This window comes from Halyomorpha halys, unplaced genomic scaffold, assembly GCF_000696795.3.
Source record: "Halyomorpha halys isolate HHAL.00 unplaced genomic scaffold, Hhal_1.1 Scaffold238.1, whole genome shotgun sequence".
In the NCBI taxonomy this organism is placed as follows: domain Eukaryota; kingdom Metazoa; phylum Arthropoda; class Insecta; order Hemiptera; family Pentatomidae; genus Halyomorpha; species Halyomorpha halys.
This window is the reverse complement of record NW_027107468.1, coordinates 167,104-183,393: the sequence shown is the minus strand read 5'-3', so window position 1 is coordinate 183,393 and position 16,290 is coordinate 167,104. Positions and strand designations below refer to the sequence as shown.

The 16,290-nt window shown below is 31.9% G+C and overlaps 1 protein-coding gene across 4 annotated transcripts in view; it reads left to right on the top strand.

Moving 5' to 3' along the window:
- The first annotated feature begins 27 nt into the window (after positions 1 to 27).
- Positions 28 to 16,290, top strand: part of Wdr62 (WD repeat domain 62) — a 148,136-nt gene continuing 131,873 nt past the window's right edge. For 2 of the 4 annotated variants that reach the window (XM_067045776.1, XM_067045772.1), the window contains exons 1-2: positions 4,813 to 4,978; positions 5,321 to 5,581. In XM_067045776.1, the coding sequence (XP_066901877.1) occupies positions 5,483 to 5,581 (99 nt within the window). In that variant the 5' untranslated portion in view covers positions 4,813 to 4,978; positions 5,321 to 5,482. Of the gene's footprint in view, positions 220 to 4,812; positions 4,979 to 5,320; positions 5,582 to 15,167; positions 15,299 to 16,290 lie in introns of those variants that run through there. The other 2 variants (XM_067045773.1, XM_067045774.1) reach the window with 2 other exon arrangements.

The following is a 16,290-nucleotide window of genomic DNA, read 5'->3' as shown; positions in this document are numbered from 1 at the left end:
CTAACATGATTTAGATGCATTTAAAAAATGGTATTTACGTATTATACCAACAAAAATATATTTCTATTGAAGTGGGTAATAACTTATCGTAACCTGTAGATTTCCGCTTGTTACGATCATTCAAATGAAATAAACTAACTTCCAACGGATACGTTTCAGTAGAGATCAAGCCTAAATTCAAATAAAGACGACTCCGTTTATGGTATCAGGTTATGAACGGCAAGTATACTGTTCGGCTTAAATATGGTTGTATAGGAATACAGTTCGTTAGACAGTGGGAGATAATCCATCTCTCCTTCAAATGGAAAGTGAAGCCAACAAGAGAAGAGTTGACTACGTCCTCTCGAGTTCAGGTTTTCGTTGAGGTTAATAAGACCTTGCGTAATTGCAATATAAAGGAACAAAGAGCACAATCTATGATTGGACCTTATTCTTCTGCTTGCCCATGGAGTGTCAATAGGCCCACCGATTTGGTTTCACTTCTGGCAGTATACCCTCTCCACTATACTCCTTCCTAAAAGTTTGACTAATCTTATGCCTCAGTACCAACAAAAAGTATCCTATTACTTGAGTTTTTACCTCTAAAATTATGCTACAGCCGAATGCAGATAAAAGTATATTGATTTAGAGATAAGTTAGGTGTGGTCAATGAAAACAAGATTTAAAACCTTTTTATTTTGATTCTAGACAATATCAATTTTCTCAGTTCATTTAATATTGTTATCTTGGCGGTTCATTCTTTTTCAGTAAATCATTTCTGTAGCTAACTACTTTTTTAAGTGTTGCTTTTATTGTTCCAAAGTGAATTGACAAAACATTTAGCATAACTTATCGGAGGCAATAGTGCTTCAATCGACTTCGTTCCGTAAACAGAGAATTAGCCAGACTCCTTGTCATTAACCAGTCAACGGTATCCAGGAAAGTAAAATGTTAGAGAAGGAGACAGGCAACCACTGGTGGAGATCCCTGTCAGGATGGCCATACTCCATAAAGGAAGGGAAAGACCGTTAGATGTTCTAACAAAAAGGTTCTTTCCTGTTCAATTAAATTACAAATTTAATCAAAGGAGTCTAAGCTGTCCAAATGGTCTAATGATGGTGGCAAGGACGTTGTCTGAAGTTGATATGAATGACAGAAGAGCCCCAATTAGTACATTTCTTGCTAGAGCAGCCCAATTAAGTTAAAATACTTAAGTTTACCTGGAAACTCAATGGTGCAACAAATGGAGACAGGTCCTGTGTGATATTCAGTAATGAGTAAAGATTCACTTTAAATACAGCTCATGGAAGGGAAAGGGGGCAGAAAAGATTGAGTGAAAGATATTTATCATGTAAGTTGTCCCATAGAGTGGTTTACCAAGGCGGTGGTGGTGAAAGGAATTTGTAGGGAGGCAGATACACAGTAGTCATTTCTAATAGGGGCACTGTAAATAGTGTCAGTTTTATTGCAGACATCCTTTAACCTTTAAGAATAGGTGATACCATAGGAACCATTTATTGGGAATGATCTTGTACTACTCCACCATAATGGAGTATCTCTTACAGATGAAGTAACACTTAAATACACTAACGATTTTTAAATTTAAGTGTTAAGTTTTTTAATGTAGGAGTCAAAACCATAACCCAATAGGGCATGCCTGCGATAAGATAGGGAGATGTGTGAGGAACCAATAGGTTCTCATGAGGACTCTCCAAGAACTTAAGAGGCCCCAAGAATTGGACAACACCCTAAGAATTTCTAAAAAATAAAATAAAAAAAAATTTGTTTTTTGCCTCAATGACTAAATAGGGTTATTAAAACTAGAGGAGGAATTACTAAATACTGTTATTGAACTACTTTTACATTTTAATTTTTATGTTAAAAACAATATATAATTTTTTTATTATTCGATTTTTTACTGTAAATATCTCTTTGTTTCATTTCTATATTAGGCTCATATTCATAACAATATGAATTCATATAAATATGGTACTTATGTACAAAACAAGCTCCATTGGTAAGAAATTCAAAATTCTTACTCATGCTATTATTACTGCTTTAATTAGATCACAGTTGTCAACTTCCACTCACTTAGAAGGGATGAAAAGGGGTTATACTTACTTGCAGCATTATGTATAAGTGATGTTTAAAGTTGCCACTGTGACACACTAGTACCTGATATAAAAATAACAATAAAAATAGAAAGTCAATTTTATTTCATTAAGGACTAGGTCCCTTTGTAATAACAGAAATGTGCAATTATAAAAAAAAAAAAATTGAAAGGAGGGATTTAAATGGAGATAGGGAAGAAGTATTTCAGATATCAGAAGGGAGGAAACGAGCTAAAAAAAAAAGGAATAGGATAATGTTTTATTTCTGAGAGAAGGGATATAGAGTTTAGAATGGCGGAATCTTGTATCCTGAATAGAGGATTTGAACTACAAGAGACTGCGGATGTAGGAACGGTATTGGGAAGCGATGGTTTGGAATAGGTAACATCGGAGAAAATATTGTTTATGGTTGAAGAGAATGAGCCACCAAATGACTATTGTGGTGGTAAACATGACAACGCCTCAAAATACAGAAGATAAAACTTAAAAATGAATTCACAATTCGCTTCAAAATCTTCTCCAGTAAAATCGAGAGGCTGACATTTACCAAAAATCCGTCTTCAAAATAGGTGGAAATGAGTGAGAATACTAGGAGCTTACATGTAGGTTATAAGAGAAGGTGTCAAGAGTGATGGAATAGCTGTGTACTTATTGACTATCACGAAGTTTGGGTGATGAGGTTTCCAGGATAGTGTTTGGTTAATAATAATACCTACATTTTAGTAATCAGTGGCTTGATGGGAGTGGTGGATTGATCAATTAGGATTAAGATAGAAAAGGTGGCATTGGATCTAAGGAGAAAATTGAAATTTATGACTATCGCCAGAGATTTCACAGCGTTTAGCCTCACTAGTCATTCGAACATGCCCAGGCAGTGATCCAAAATTATATTACATCATATTGAAGCCCCCAAGCAATATGAGTATTGAGATCCTCCTTCTGGATTTACAGGACCTAATTCATAATGCAAAACATTCAAGTAGAAATAGATCGCAGAATTATGTCCGCAAATAAATGCTATTTCGGCTTACTAAAGCATTTCAGGAGCAGGACTATTTCCCAAAACACCAAGATGCAGCTGTATAAGACTCCGGTAGGACCAGTACTCACTTATGCCTCCGAATGCTGGACATTACCTAGGTCACAGGAAGCCCTTCTCCTAAGGTTCGAGAGGAGAATATTGAGGAAAATTTATGGCCCGGTTTGTGCTGATGGGATCTGGAGGATGATAACAAATGCTGAACTGATAGGCCTCTACAGGAACCCGAATATTGTAAGGGTGATCAAAATAGGACGGCTTCAGTGGGCAGGCCATTTATTAAGAATGACCCAGGATCAGATTCCTAGGATGATCCTGGACGAAAGGATATATGGGACAAGGAGAGTAGGAAGACACCGGCTTCGATCGATCGATGGAGTGGCAGCGGATGCCAGGTCTATTTTGGGAATCCGCAATTGGAGAGCAGCAGCAACCAACAGAGAGGACTGGCAAACGAAGTTGCTGGAGGCCATGACTCTACAAGAGTTGTAGTGCCACAGATGATAATGATGAATTTATAATGCAAAACTAAAGGCACATTTCCATGTGACGGATATCTATCATCATTTGTGTCTTGAAATGTAGGTAATAATTATAAACCAGTAGGAAAAGAGTGATTTCCAAGAAATTCAATTTTTATGTGAAGGAGGAAGGGGCTATGAAAAAAATTAAATGATAGAAATAAGGGGAAGATATACTGACAGCTTAAAAAGCATTAGGACAATTTTTTTTGTGTGCGTTTTCTTAATATTGATACCTAGTAATAAATGTTTGGTAATCAATATTTCTGGTGTGAAATATTTTCTTTAATTCCCCGTTAAATATTCAAAATTTGAATTTTTTTGCATTAAACTGACAATTTTTACCACATTCTATTGGAGTGTTCCGTACCTTCAAAAAAGCTATCTGCTAATAATTCTTTATATGGACCGAAGTACTACCTTTCCTATTCTTGATACAAAAATTCCTCGTTAGAAATTAAAAAAAGGCTTATAATAGGCAGATAAAAAATTTGTTTTTTCACTGAACTATTAGGTTTTGGTGGTTTCTTTTAAAATTCATGAAAGTTTATTCCATCGTAAAGTAAATATAGTTGGTAATATCACAATGTATGGCTGATTTTATCTCATTTAAAAAGGTTTATTCAGTTCTCTCCACGTCAATAATAATCAACATAATCAAATGGAATTTTAATACTTAATCTGCATTTCCACTGACCTAAATGGAATAGAAGAGTTCCAGTGTTCAATTTCAAGAAACAGACTACCTCTTAATGCCACGTAGTATCAAATCAGAAACAAGAGGTTTGTTTCCTTTTGCTTTGTTCCTTTGTAATAGATAAGGTCCAAGATAAACAATAAATTAATATTTTTTATTAATAGTAACTATCTACTTTTTATCATATTCATTCCTCAATTTGTGTTTTATATGAATATTATATTGTTCTAGGATAAATTAATAATATTATTATAATTGTTATCAACTTATTGGGAACGTTTAGGATATAGAATAGGTTTAGAATATTTTAATATTCTTTCTGAAGATTTTTTGTGTATTTAGGATTCTAGTTAAAACTATTATTTCATTGTTTCGCCAAGAGATGTCTCTAGCATTAAGTTACCTACCATGTGCTGCTACCTGTCATTCACTTTTATCTTAACTGTTAAACCTTCACATACCTTCATAACCTTCATCATTGGGGTTATGGAACTGTAATTTCAGTTTGTTTCTGAATTTCTTATATCATTACGTTATTTTTCTTTCGTTATTTCATTTCTGTGTAAAATAAAGAAATGTTTTATAATTTCTTAGTTTCATTAAAATTTAGGTTAACTAGTGAGAGTAGGAGGTAAGGAAAATCTTATATAAAAAGAATAAATTGTAAATATTGTTTCTAGTGTTTATTTTAGCAACCCTCCAATTGCACTTCAACGATTTCATCTTGGTTGTGTTATATATATAAATATAATAGTGGTATAAGATAAATTATTTTGATTTATATTTTTTGTTTTATATTTGAGAACTTATGTAACAAAATTTGTTATAATTTATGTGTGATACCTTTACATATGTACTAGTTATAATTTTGTTTATTTAAAGAAATAAAAATTCTGAAGACTATTTTTTTTACTATAGAACTTATTTTAAGACCTTTAAATTGCAAATTTACATTCAGTTTTATCTTTTTCAGGAAACTAAGTGCGTTCTACAAACCTGTGATAATGAGTTAATCGTAAAATATTTACTTTAGTATATTAGACTGTCTCAAGAAATAAAGTGACTCAAGTGATGTTACGGTTCTTATTGTTATGTGTATAGTTTAATGTTAATTGTAAATTCTACTGAATGAGCGATGGAGACATCCAATGTTCAGAATGGACAGCATCGGAAAGTTATTACTGCACCATCCTTAAAGAGAGGAAAAGATGAAATCACACCTCTTGGCGAAAAGGTATGTTTTCATTATTATGGCATATATAACTGTTTCAGCCCTCTTTATTAGTGGTTAATTTCTTTGAAATAATCTTCTGAATCTCTTTTTCTCCTTGATGCAGTCTATAAACTGTCTTCTTATCATCTTCTTGGTTAAAGCATACTATTCTACTTTTTCATTTCTATTTTATTAGCATAATAGAGACTATTGTTTCTATTTGTTTACAACTATAGTTTTCCTTGTATTTTCAGTTCTGTCTTCTTTTAAATTTTATTTACCATGTTTCCTTTTGTGAAATGTTATTGGACTGCACATTTGTAATTTTATTATTTAGTTAATTATTAAAAAATGTGTTTGTGTATCTTTCTTCTGAAAACTTATCTAATGTTTATTTTATGTTAAAAATGTATACTTTACTTCAGTATATAGTTTAAAATTAGTATAGTAATATTAACATTATTATCCAGAAATGTAAAAGAAGTATAACACCTCCATAGCTAAGTAAAACCCCTTGATAATGAACTTAGTTCGAAACTCTTTTTATTTTGTTTATAATGTGTAGATTAGAATGAAATACTGCCAAGCTTTAATTTAATATATTGTCAGGCTGAGTTTAAAATTATCGAGTGATATTTTTAGCGAATATCAGGTTTTCTGCTATTTAATTGTGCCTGAACCAAATCTCTGCTTTAGTATCGACAAAGTTGTGAAAATTTGTAAAAATATCACTACTGCATCCTAAAGTGATAATGTACATATGTATTGATTATTTTCTTTTAGTAGATATAGATAGCATATATTTTGAACATTCGATCTTTCAATATTCATTTTGCTTGTGCTTCATTATAAACATAGTGTATTCTTAGCAGAAACTATTCTTACATCGGTCCAAAATTTAAGGATCAAAATATAAAACAAATTAACACTTTTTAAGACAATTTGAAATAATTGGTTGTATTTATAGATATTTAGCCACATTATCAAACTTTTTTTTTTAATATCATTTAGCATACTATTTTTCTCATGTATTGTAATTAAAATGAATAATTTTGGAGAACTCTTCATACACATTACTATTTGATTTTGTATTGGACGTATTTCTAAGATTGGAGAATAGACTTTCTTCATTGGGGTTCCTCTACACACTGTCCCAAAGTTACTTGTCAAAAAGTAACAGTATTATTTACAGAATACAAAATAAGAAAAGTTTTATCAAAGCAAATGATTAATATATTAAGATTTATTTCTTAATGAGTAGAGACCATTTTATTGCATTTTTAAATTAGTGTTCTTTTTCCTTATATTAAATAGTCAAATATGTTGTTTTGATTTGCTGTATATTGATAATATTATTTTTTATTTATTTAAATATAAATTAATTTATATAGATAGCACTGATTTTTATTTAATTTGTCGGCAGTTAAATTTTGTGGGTTAAGGAATAGTTGATGAGTATTTAAAAGGGTGTCAAAGCGTCTGATGATAAGTCCTTGAGAATGGTATAGGAAGGGGGACGTAGGAAGGAGACAAACAATAAGTGGTTAAAAAACAGAACGGTAAAATGACCTTGAGGGTCAGGAGCGTCTCTGGCCAACTATATATCATCTTGTTGGGTCCACTTCTTCTCAGAAAAATCCTGCTAAAACCTTCAATTAATTTTTACTAATTATCAAGTTTTAAAATAAAATCAATAATCACTTTTATTCTTTGTCCTACTTATATGTAAATAAAGTTCTGCCACATCTTTACCATCTTAACTCTAAAGGGGCCCTCAGATTGGCAAAAATTTGCTCAAAAACGGCTTCTTAAATTTTTTGCCAGTCTGAGGAGAAATGTTGCACAAAAAAGGGGCATTCAAAATTTTGTTAACCGTACTAAAATGTTAGAAATTTAATTATTTATAGGTTCTTATATTTCAATAATTGCAGTTGTTTTCGTTTATGTATGATAGTGGTCGGCGCAATATAGCATGAAAATATCAGTTCCTCAAAGCTGTCCCTACATGCAAGGAAGCGCTGAGTGGGACTCAGTCCATTTCCAACTCGTTGGTTCAGATGGCGAAATCTTCAATCGTGTATAACGTTTTTCAATCAGAGGGCGAACAATATTCAATAGTTTCTTAAACAAGTCTTCATTCATCCTCAGGAACTTTGTATAAAGTGTAGGTTCCTAGTTTTGGAAGTAGGTTACGATGACCCAGGGTCGGCCGATTCTCCAACCAATTCCTGACCAACACTCTTTTCTTCTAATTATTATTGAGATTATCCTTTATCACTGCTCTCAAGACACTTGTCACCTCCGGTCAGTCCTGGGTAAAGCGACGTAAGCAGCTAGGGCTGAGTACATCGCGAGGCCCCTTCGTCCTTTCATCGCGAAAAGTTTCATCGACACTGAAATTTTATGCAAATTTTTGTTCAGTGTGAAGGGTCATGATCATTTAATATTTTGCTCTCCCCCCCCCAAAAAAAATAGCTCTATATTTTTTTCACAAACTTTTGAGCAGTATACCAGTAGGAGGGTCCCTTTAAATATCACCTAATCTGCTTTAAAATTGAAACGACAAGATCTCATTGATTGCTATTACTTCAACGTTTACCAACCATACGCTCTGGATATCACTTACTAAAACTCATCTACAAAATTATAAACATGAATTGAGCTCCACGAAATCACTTGATTCCTTGCAAATCCAATGATGCGTAAGATTTTGAATATTCCTTACCATATCGTAAATTTCACTTTGCCATAAGGGCTTTGATATGCATTATGTTGTTTATCTAGCCTAAATAAGGGTAAATTTTCCTACAAAAACCTTCTCCTTCCTATTCTTGGTCCCCAATCGATTTCCGCTAATCCTCAAAGGCTTCTGAAAAAGTGGCCCTAGTATCATCTTACACGCCTGTTCCAGGCTCTGTCAACCCTCAAAATCCTGAAATGAAAAATTCAACACAAAGTAAAAAGTTCCTCAAGTAGGGGGGAAGTAGGGACCCCACCCTTTTTATTCTCCATAAATGAAGTATTATAAATAAATGTATCGAACGAAGGAAAAAATAAATCAATAAGTTCTAAGATATTTCAAAATATATTCATTTGGAAACTTTGCATTTAATATTCAAGATGCCTAGTCACCAGTAAAAATCAGGGCTTTTTAATTCTGAAAACGTCTGTAAATCCGATTAAAAAACCTGGAAAACTGCCGCGAAAATTCAAGTAACAAAAAATGAAAAATTGTTTCAGAATCAGTATGATAAGCCTTAAAAAAAAAAAGTATAGCTTCGTCGTCATTTCTATTGGATACATAATAGCCGATGTCACTACTTCATGGTCAATGATTTGTGATCTGAGAATAAAGTCGTTATAAAATATAGTCATGTAAACTACATTTGCACCTAGGTCAGTGGAAGTAATGGATGAGATTAATACTAGTTCAATTTCGATTTTCATTTTCTATAATGGACCTTTGTAGTTAATTAAAAAATAATGAAGTTCAGATTTTGAGGTACGTAAAATCAAAATATTCTTTAAAATTAATTGTCTGCCGTGCGCCGCTCGTAACAGATTTGGCTCCAAATTTTTAAGGCGTTCAACGATGATCCTCGGAAGTCATCGTTACCGTTCACATTTTCGTTTTATAATAGCGATCGATTAAATTATTCCTACGGCCATTTATGAAGATAAAGATGATATCATCCTCGGAGTGTATCACTTTCTTAAAATATTACCGAAATAAAATAAAAGAGCAAACATTCAGTGCATTGGACTTAATTTTAGTTAATTGTTTTCAAAAATGATTTTTTTTACATGATCGCCGTAATTATCAATGTTATCGCTCCATTAAATTTTAAAGTTTTCTTTTCTAGATACGTAGAATCCAAAAACGTTCCGTCTTTGTTATTTAGTGATATAATAAAATAATTAATTCATTTTATAAAATAATAAACCATTTTATAACAATTTGAAGCGTTTTTACACCATTCCTCAACTCTTTAACTTTGTGTTACATCGTATGAGCCGTTTTAGAAATATCGGTATGTCTAGGAAAATACCTTAACGTAAGTGTAGGCAAATGTGGTTGATGGAATTTGATGACATTGATTTTTTTACTGTTTCCCAATTGTCTAGGTCCAACGGCCCTATAATTAATGTATTGAAATATATCCTGATTTTTCCAACGTGATAATTTGGAGAAAAATTGTAGATTTTTTTTCTTCTTCTATCGCAAGCTGAGAAGTGTTACATGGTGGGGGAAGCTTTGGGAGCAATGATTGATTACAAAGTGGTTTGTACACATTTTGGTTTATCAAAAGATGGAATTATCATCGCACGCGTGTATTTCCTTACTCACGAGTATTGGACGAATCAAAATTCAAATAAACCACTTCCCCTACCCTCGCGGATGAAGCAAGAAAAATCTCCTTGTTCAAACGCAATTTTGAAGTATTACATTTCATTTTTCATATATTCCGTGTTAATATAATTTTCTTGCGGTTTCTCGTGAATAAATAAAATTTTTAAAAATCGCTCTAGGATCTTTTTGGATCTCTTCAAGGCGTTTTTCGAGAAGGGGATTTTTAAAAATATTTTTACATACACTGCGAAAATTTTTCTGAATTTTTATATGAAATTTGATTGATGATAGGCAAAAGAAAAATTTACAATTCAAGCTAAGAAATGATATCATGGGACAAGTGTATTTTGTAGCATGTCCAAAAATGACTATTTTTGTGGTTTTTATTATTTCTACGAAAGATTGTTAACCTATTTCATTTGCCCAAAGTTCTTTTTCTTTTTACCTCGTAGCCGCTACTACTTAATTATTTTTTTAATGTAGATTATACCCATTTTGGTTCAATACTCTCAATAAACCAAATGAACTCTTAACGACTGTGAAAAAAATATTATTCCGCCATCTGCCTGTCTCGAGTTTCCTCTAAGACTACTGGGGCGGTTTTTAAAATTTAAATTTGGCACTGAAGTTATCAGTCACTCCAAGGTGACAAATCACAATTATCCGATTTAATGTAGTGACTGATTAGAGGTTTTAAACGCTCATATCTCGGCCATCATTATACCATCCTGGGATAATTATATGGCGAAATCAATTCAAATCTTTTTTGTGTTCTAAATGCAAGCTGTTTAGGCTTATTAAATTTTACACTTGTTTTTTAGACTTCTGTAAATCATTATAGAAATAATAAACCTTTGATATTTAATATAATTTGATAGGTTTTTCTAAGTATCTGGGTAATAAATAACTCTCTAAAAGTCCTTATCCTGACCCTAGGCTTTGACAAGTGCATTTAATAAGTAAAAATAGTACTGAATAATAGATAATAATTTATTAATTAATGAATGCTTGATGAATTAACAAGTATTATCTATTCGAATATGATGGGGAAAATTTGAGAAAAATATTTAAAAAAATAAAAGAATTTCTTTGAGCTACTACACTGAAAATATCAAAAAGTTTTATTACTACAAACAAATTTCTTGCAACTACAGTACTTTGTATTAGCTTCGGTGCCAATGTTCCTTGGGCTGAAGTTACACCTCGATTTCTTCCTTTGCTGATTACCTGGAGGTGGATGTTCGAGTTCCTCACCTGAGACATCTCTTTGTTCTTCTTCCAATTCTTCCTCCGTGTCGTTCTCAACGGTTTATATGGGCCGCTCCATTGATTCACGTTGTTTTTTACGAACGCCCGGATTATTCGTTTCTGGATCATGGGTACAGTCAGTTTTTTTTGCTAATATCCAGTAAAAATAACGTTCGTCGCTAATTTTTTTTTTTAAGCTTTCTAAGATCAGCGATCTAAATTAGGAGTAATACAAGCACCAAATGGAGTCCCGATAGAACGATGAGGTGATGGACAGAACCTTACTAAAAGAGTTGATTAAAACTTTAACATTTGATTTCAGATGTTTCTTTATATGTTTTAGATGTGTAAACAATGAAAATGCTATCGATTTTAGGATGGCGTGCTGGCGTATCGCTTTTTGAATTTCTAATGTATTAGGATCACTTTCAATGTTTTCGGAGCTAAAAATAGTTCGCGGCACCCGTGTTGAGTAAAAAAAATTAGGGATTTATTAATTTCGTAGACATCTTACACATCATACATCATGGATGCAACTTTCGTTACAATGAGGTCGAATCCATTGTGATGAAAATACATAATTAATTTTCAATATTCACTAACCGTACTAAAGAATTAAAAGGTTTTAATAATTCCAAAGAAATTGGTGGCAGTTTTCAAAAAATCATTCCCCTTAAGTGTACGTCATAGGGAAATTTCACTGTGTTAATAAAAGTCTGGATATACTATTTATATTGAGTTTTGTACTTGACATCCTTTTACAAATATCCTCCTTTTTTGAACGAAATGTCATCCACTTTAAATTACATAAATAGTGTCTGGTCACCCAGGTCGTGGATCGGTATGTTATCGCTCCAACCTCCGTCAAAATTATTATTTGGAAAGGTTTCAATAAACAAGCCATGGACCTGTTGTGGATTTGTGCTTCCACTGTGCAAAAGGATGTTGTCAACCACATACATATTTAAGGTATGGACATTCATTCCATACTTATTACGTCAGTTGTCCGACGCACAACAACGCTTGAAGAAGTGAAAAACCAAAAACTAAACGCCTAAAAAGCAAATGTTTGACATTATTTATTATTTATTATTATTATACTTACTTATCATTTATTATCGATACATTACTTAACCTTTTTTCAAAATCACTTATTAGATTGAAATAATCACAGATTGTAAAATATTATTAATATGCAAATCACCCAGACTAACATGTTAATTTATAATGCAAAACGTTATTGAAGGAGAATAGGCAGCCTAGTCAGTCACAAAAAGAGGAGCTGAGTGCAGAAGACATGGAGTCCCAACTCAATACGAATGCAGCAGAATTCGTGCCCGTGTACAGCACAGCGGTAGAACCCGATACAGCAGTCTCAAGCTCAACATTATTTTATATATTTAATTAGTGAAATAAATTATAAAATTAAAATAATGTTTTTATTTTGATCGTTTTATTTTTGCAAGGATGTCAAAATATGTTTAAAGTTTTTGGTAAAAATTGTAGGATGACTTTAATCAATAATTATATACTTCTTTGCTACATTTGAAACGTAATGCTGCAAAATTAGTGGTGGTTATCTATTTGGGATGCTGTAGTTCCCTTTGCTGCGCTTATTTGGTCGTCCAGTTTAGAGAACTTAGAAAGAAGAAGGGAAAGAAATGATCTATCTTTAGATCATAAGGGTTCTGCAGATTTTTTAATGTTTTTCTTATTTTTATTGTTGTTTTTGTGACCATGTAAATTATTTCTACTTTTATATAATAATGTGATATAATTGTTACAAACATGGCATTTGCCCTGGTGTCCATTCCTTCTAGCAGAGAAATTAAGATATTTTCTCTTTAACATTTCGTCGATGTCTGATCCTCCCTGACGACACAAGAGTGTAGTACTCCATTTTTCCATTATTCACGTTGGTCATCTACCACTGAATATTCATACTACAACTGAATTGGGGAGATAATTGCTAATTACGTTTCGAAGAATACATGTCTGTCACTCCTTTTCGTAGTGGTTTATTGTGTAACGAACTTGAAAAGTTGTATTCATCTTTTTAAGAAATGCAGTTGGTTTATTGAAACACCCATTTCAGGCCATGCAGCTGAGTGTGTTGAGGCTGAGCATCTTAGAATCCAAGATTTAGAAGGTTCGAATCCAGCCTAATGAAAATGTCTTATTTTTTGCGTCGGACCCACAGAATTAATCTCAAAGGTGTCCCGTCCCACCTACTCTAGTTGGAGTACTTAAGGAACAAACAGAACAGCTGTTCTTCAGACCGGGAAGTCTTTACAGAGGATACATGTGAGTGAATATCTTTCCTCCAATAATTTCAAAATCCAAAAAGTTGAGAAGTTAAAATTTTTCCACTTCCCAATTGGTTGTTGCAGCAATGCTCTTGGCTCCACCTGGACAAATAATATCATTGACCAAAGTATTTGAAACAGTAAAATGTGGAACTTCGTCAGTTGGACTCTAGTTTAAGAGTCTTGGTCATTCGAGTCAGTCGATCAGACTGTCAATTTTACTGACAGTATAGGAGACCCTTATAATGCATGACTTTGTAGGATTGCGCCACATGATCCTGGTTAGTGTAGATTATAGAGTTAGGGACTGTTAAGTTAGCAAATTTATTATTAGTTGTGGTTTGCTTTCGAGCCTATACCACGAACATAACTGGATTCTAAGGCTATTGAAATCGATGTTTTTTCGCCTTTGTATCATCACATTTCCATTTTATAGATTGGATGTTTTCTTAATTAGAATAAAATGTATGGGAGGATTCGAAATTATTATAATTTTGGACGAAAATGATAATTTTCCTTCTGGAATAAGTTTGTTTTCGTTTTCAAACCATTCTTCTCGAATAAAAAAATTATGAACTATATCTTTACAAGTTATTTACTGAAGATTGGAAACCATTTTATTTTTAAATTTTATTATATAAAATACAATATTTTAATAAATGGAATATGGTCCGGGTCAAATTAAACTCAAATAGTAATATTTTTTACTGTCTTTATACTGTATATTTTTTCTCGAATAAAAATAGTATAAAAATAAAAATAGTACAAAATATTATTGGAGTTTAATTTGACCACACCCGGACCATATTCTATTTATTAATACACACAGTCATTCAGCAATCTTCCAGTATAATATTTTAAATATTATTTTATGTTGCTATATTATATCAAAATATATTTTTATAATTAGTTTATCTTTACCAATTAATAAAAGAATTCTTTGATATGTTTCTTTTATAATATTAGCAAATACTCATTGTTTTCAAGTCTATTTTATGTATTTTTGTCATTGATGAATGATTGTTTCTGCAAAACTGTTAATTGTTAAGTTTGTAATTAAAATATGTGCTTACGGACACAGGAAAACATTTAGTGATTTAGTATTATTACCGTTTTGGTCGTTTTCGGGGGTTCCTGGGGTTATGCTTATGCTCGCTCTAGAGATATAGAAACCCGTTATCAATCGTCTTCGTTAGTTGGGTCGGGTGAAATTTTTGACCTTCAGACTTCTACGGTTTTATAGATTTTGAAGCCTATAACAGTTTTTCCCACACACATCGGATGTCTCATGTTTGGACCGAATTTTTAGTTGTTTGTTTTTTAGTTCTAGTGGAGTTTTTACCTGTGATACCCGTGAATGTAATTAGAAACCTTTGTGTAATAAGTGTTGTACAATAACGGAAAAACGGTTTTTCGTAGACTAGCGCCAAAACGTTTCTAAAGATTTTCAAAATACTTTCTGAAAGTCTTCTCCTTTACGTCCTTTGACTTTTCTCATGTTAAATAAATCGTAGTGAAATATAGGATAAAAATACTTATCTCTTTTTCGTCCTAATATTTGCTAGTTATTGAATAATTAACTGTATGTGGTTTAATAGCTGATTTGTTATTATGTTGGCTATCGCATTGCGTTAAATACCTAGAAGGTGTTGGACTTGCCGGCAAGCCCCCACCTCGTTTGGAAAGCAGCTGGTGCTGATGGAAGGGGTAACAGGTGCCCTCAATCTAAGTCAGTTTCTTAGTGTTTATCCTACTAAGTGTTTGCAATTTGGATTTTGTCTCCCTTCTCCCGAGTGTTCTTTCAAATCTTCATTTAATAGCAGGCCTAATTTCGTACGTATTGATTATTTTTTAAAATATTTTATATAGATTTCATATTATCAGATGCCAGGGAATACTTCTTTAAAATCATTTCTTGACTTAGTTGCTACAAAAATATGTATTATATATTTATTTAAATGAATGTTTGATGTTTTAAAAATAAAATATTACAAACATATTATAGAACAGACCAGTGAATATTACAAGTCATTAATATACAACTCCATGACAAATTGACTATAGAAATTAATTAAAAAATTAGATCTTAAAATCGGGAAATTTCTTTAAATGAAATAATATAGTTATGTTAATGAAAATTTGACATTTTACATTATACAAAAGGTTCAATATTCTGTGTTATATTTATATATGTCTTAGTTTTTAAAATAATATATATTTTAAAATCTTTCGCCCTATAATTTTTATTTGTCATTGTCAATTTTTAAAATATTTTATCGTACCAATTGATTAATATATTCTATTAATTAATTTAAATTTTTTAACTTGAATTTTTTTTTTTATTACTTTCCTTTTAAACTTCTGGATAACCGATTATTATGTCAGTTGATATAGAAAATATTTTAACTATATAACAATGAAATATAATATTAATTTAGCAATGGCAATCGATTTATAATATTTTGATATGTAAATCATAAAATATTGATCTGAATAAAATTTTTAATAAATCATAGATTGCTATATAAGCTAAGATATCGATCATTAATGAAGAAAGACTATAAAATGAATATGAAGTACTCTTTACTTACAACTTCATGAAATATTTTACACACATTCGGCATATCTACACAATATATACATATCTTTGATGCGCTATCATAAGGGCTTAAATAACTTTTTGAGCATTTGGATATAATGTATTATAGCGCTAAATCAGAGTTCCAGTTGGTAATAAGGTTTTTATACTTCAGATAGACTTACTACAATATCGTTTTATAAAAATAATATTGATCCTCCCTGACGACACAAGAGTGTAGTACTCC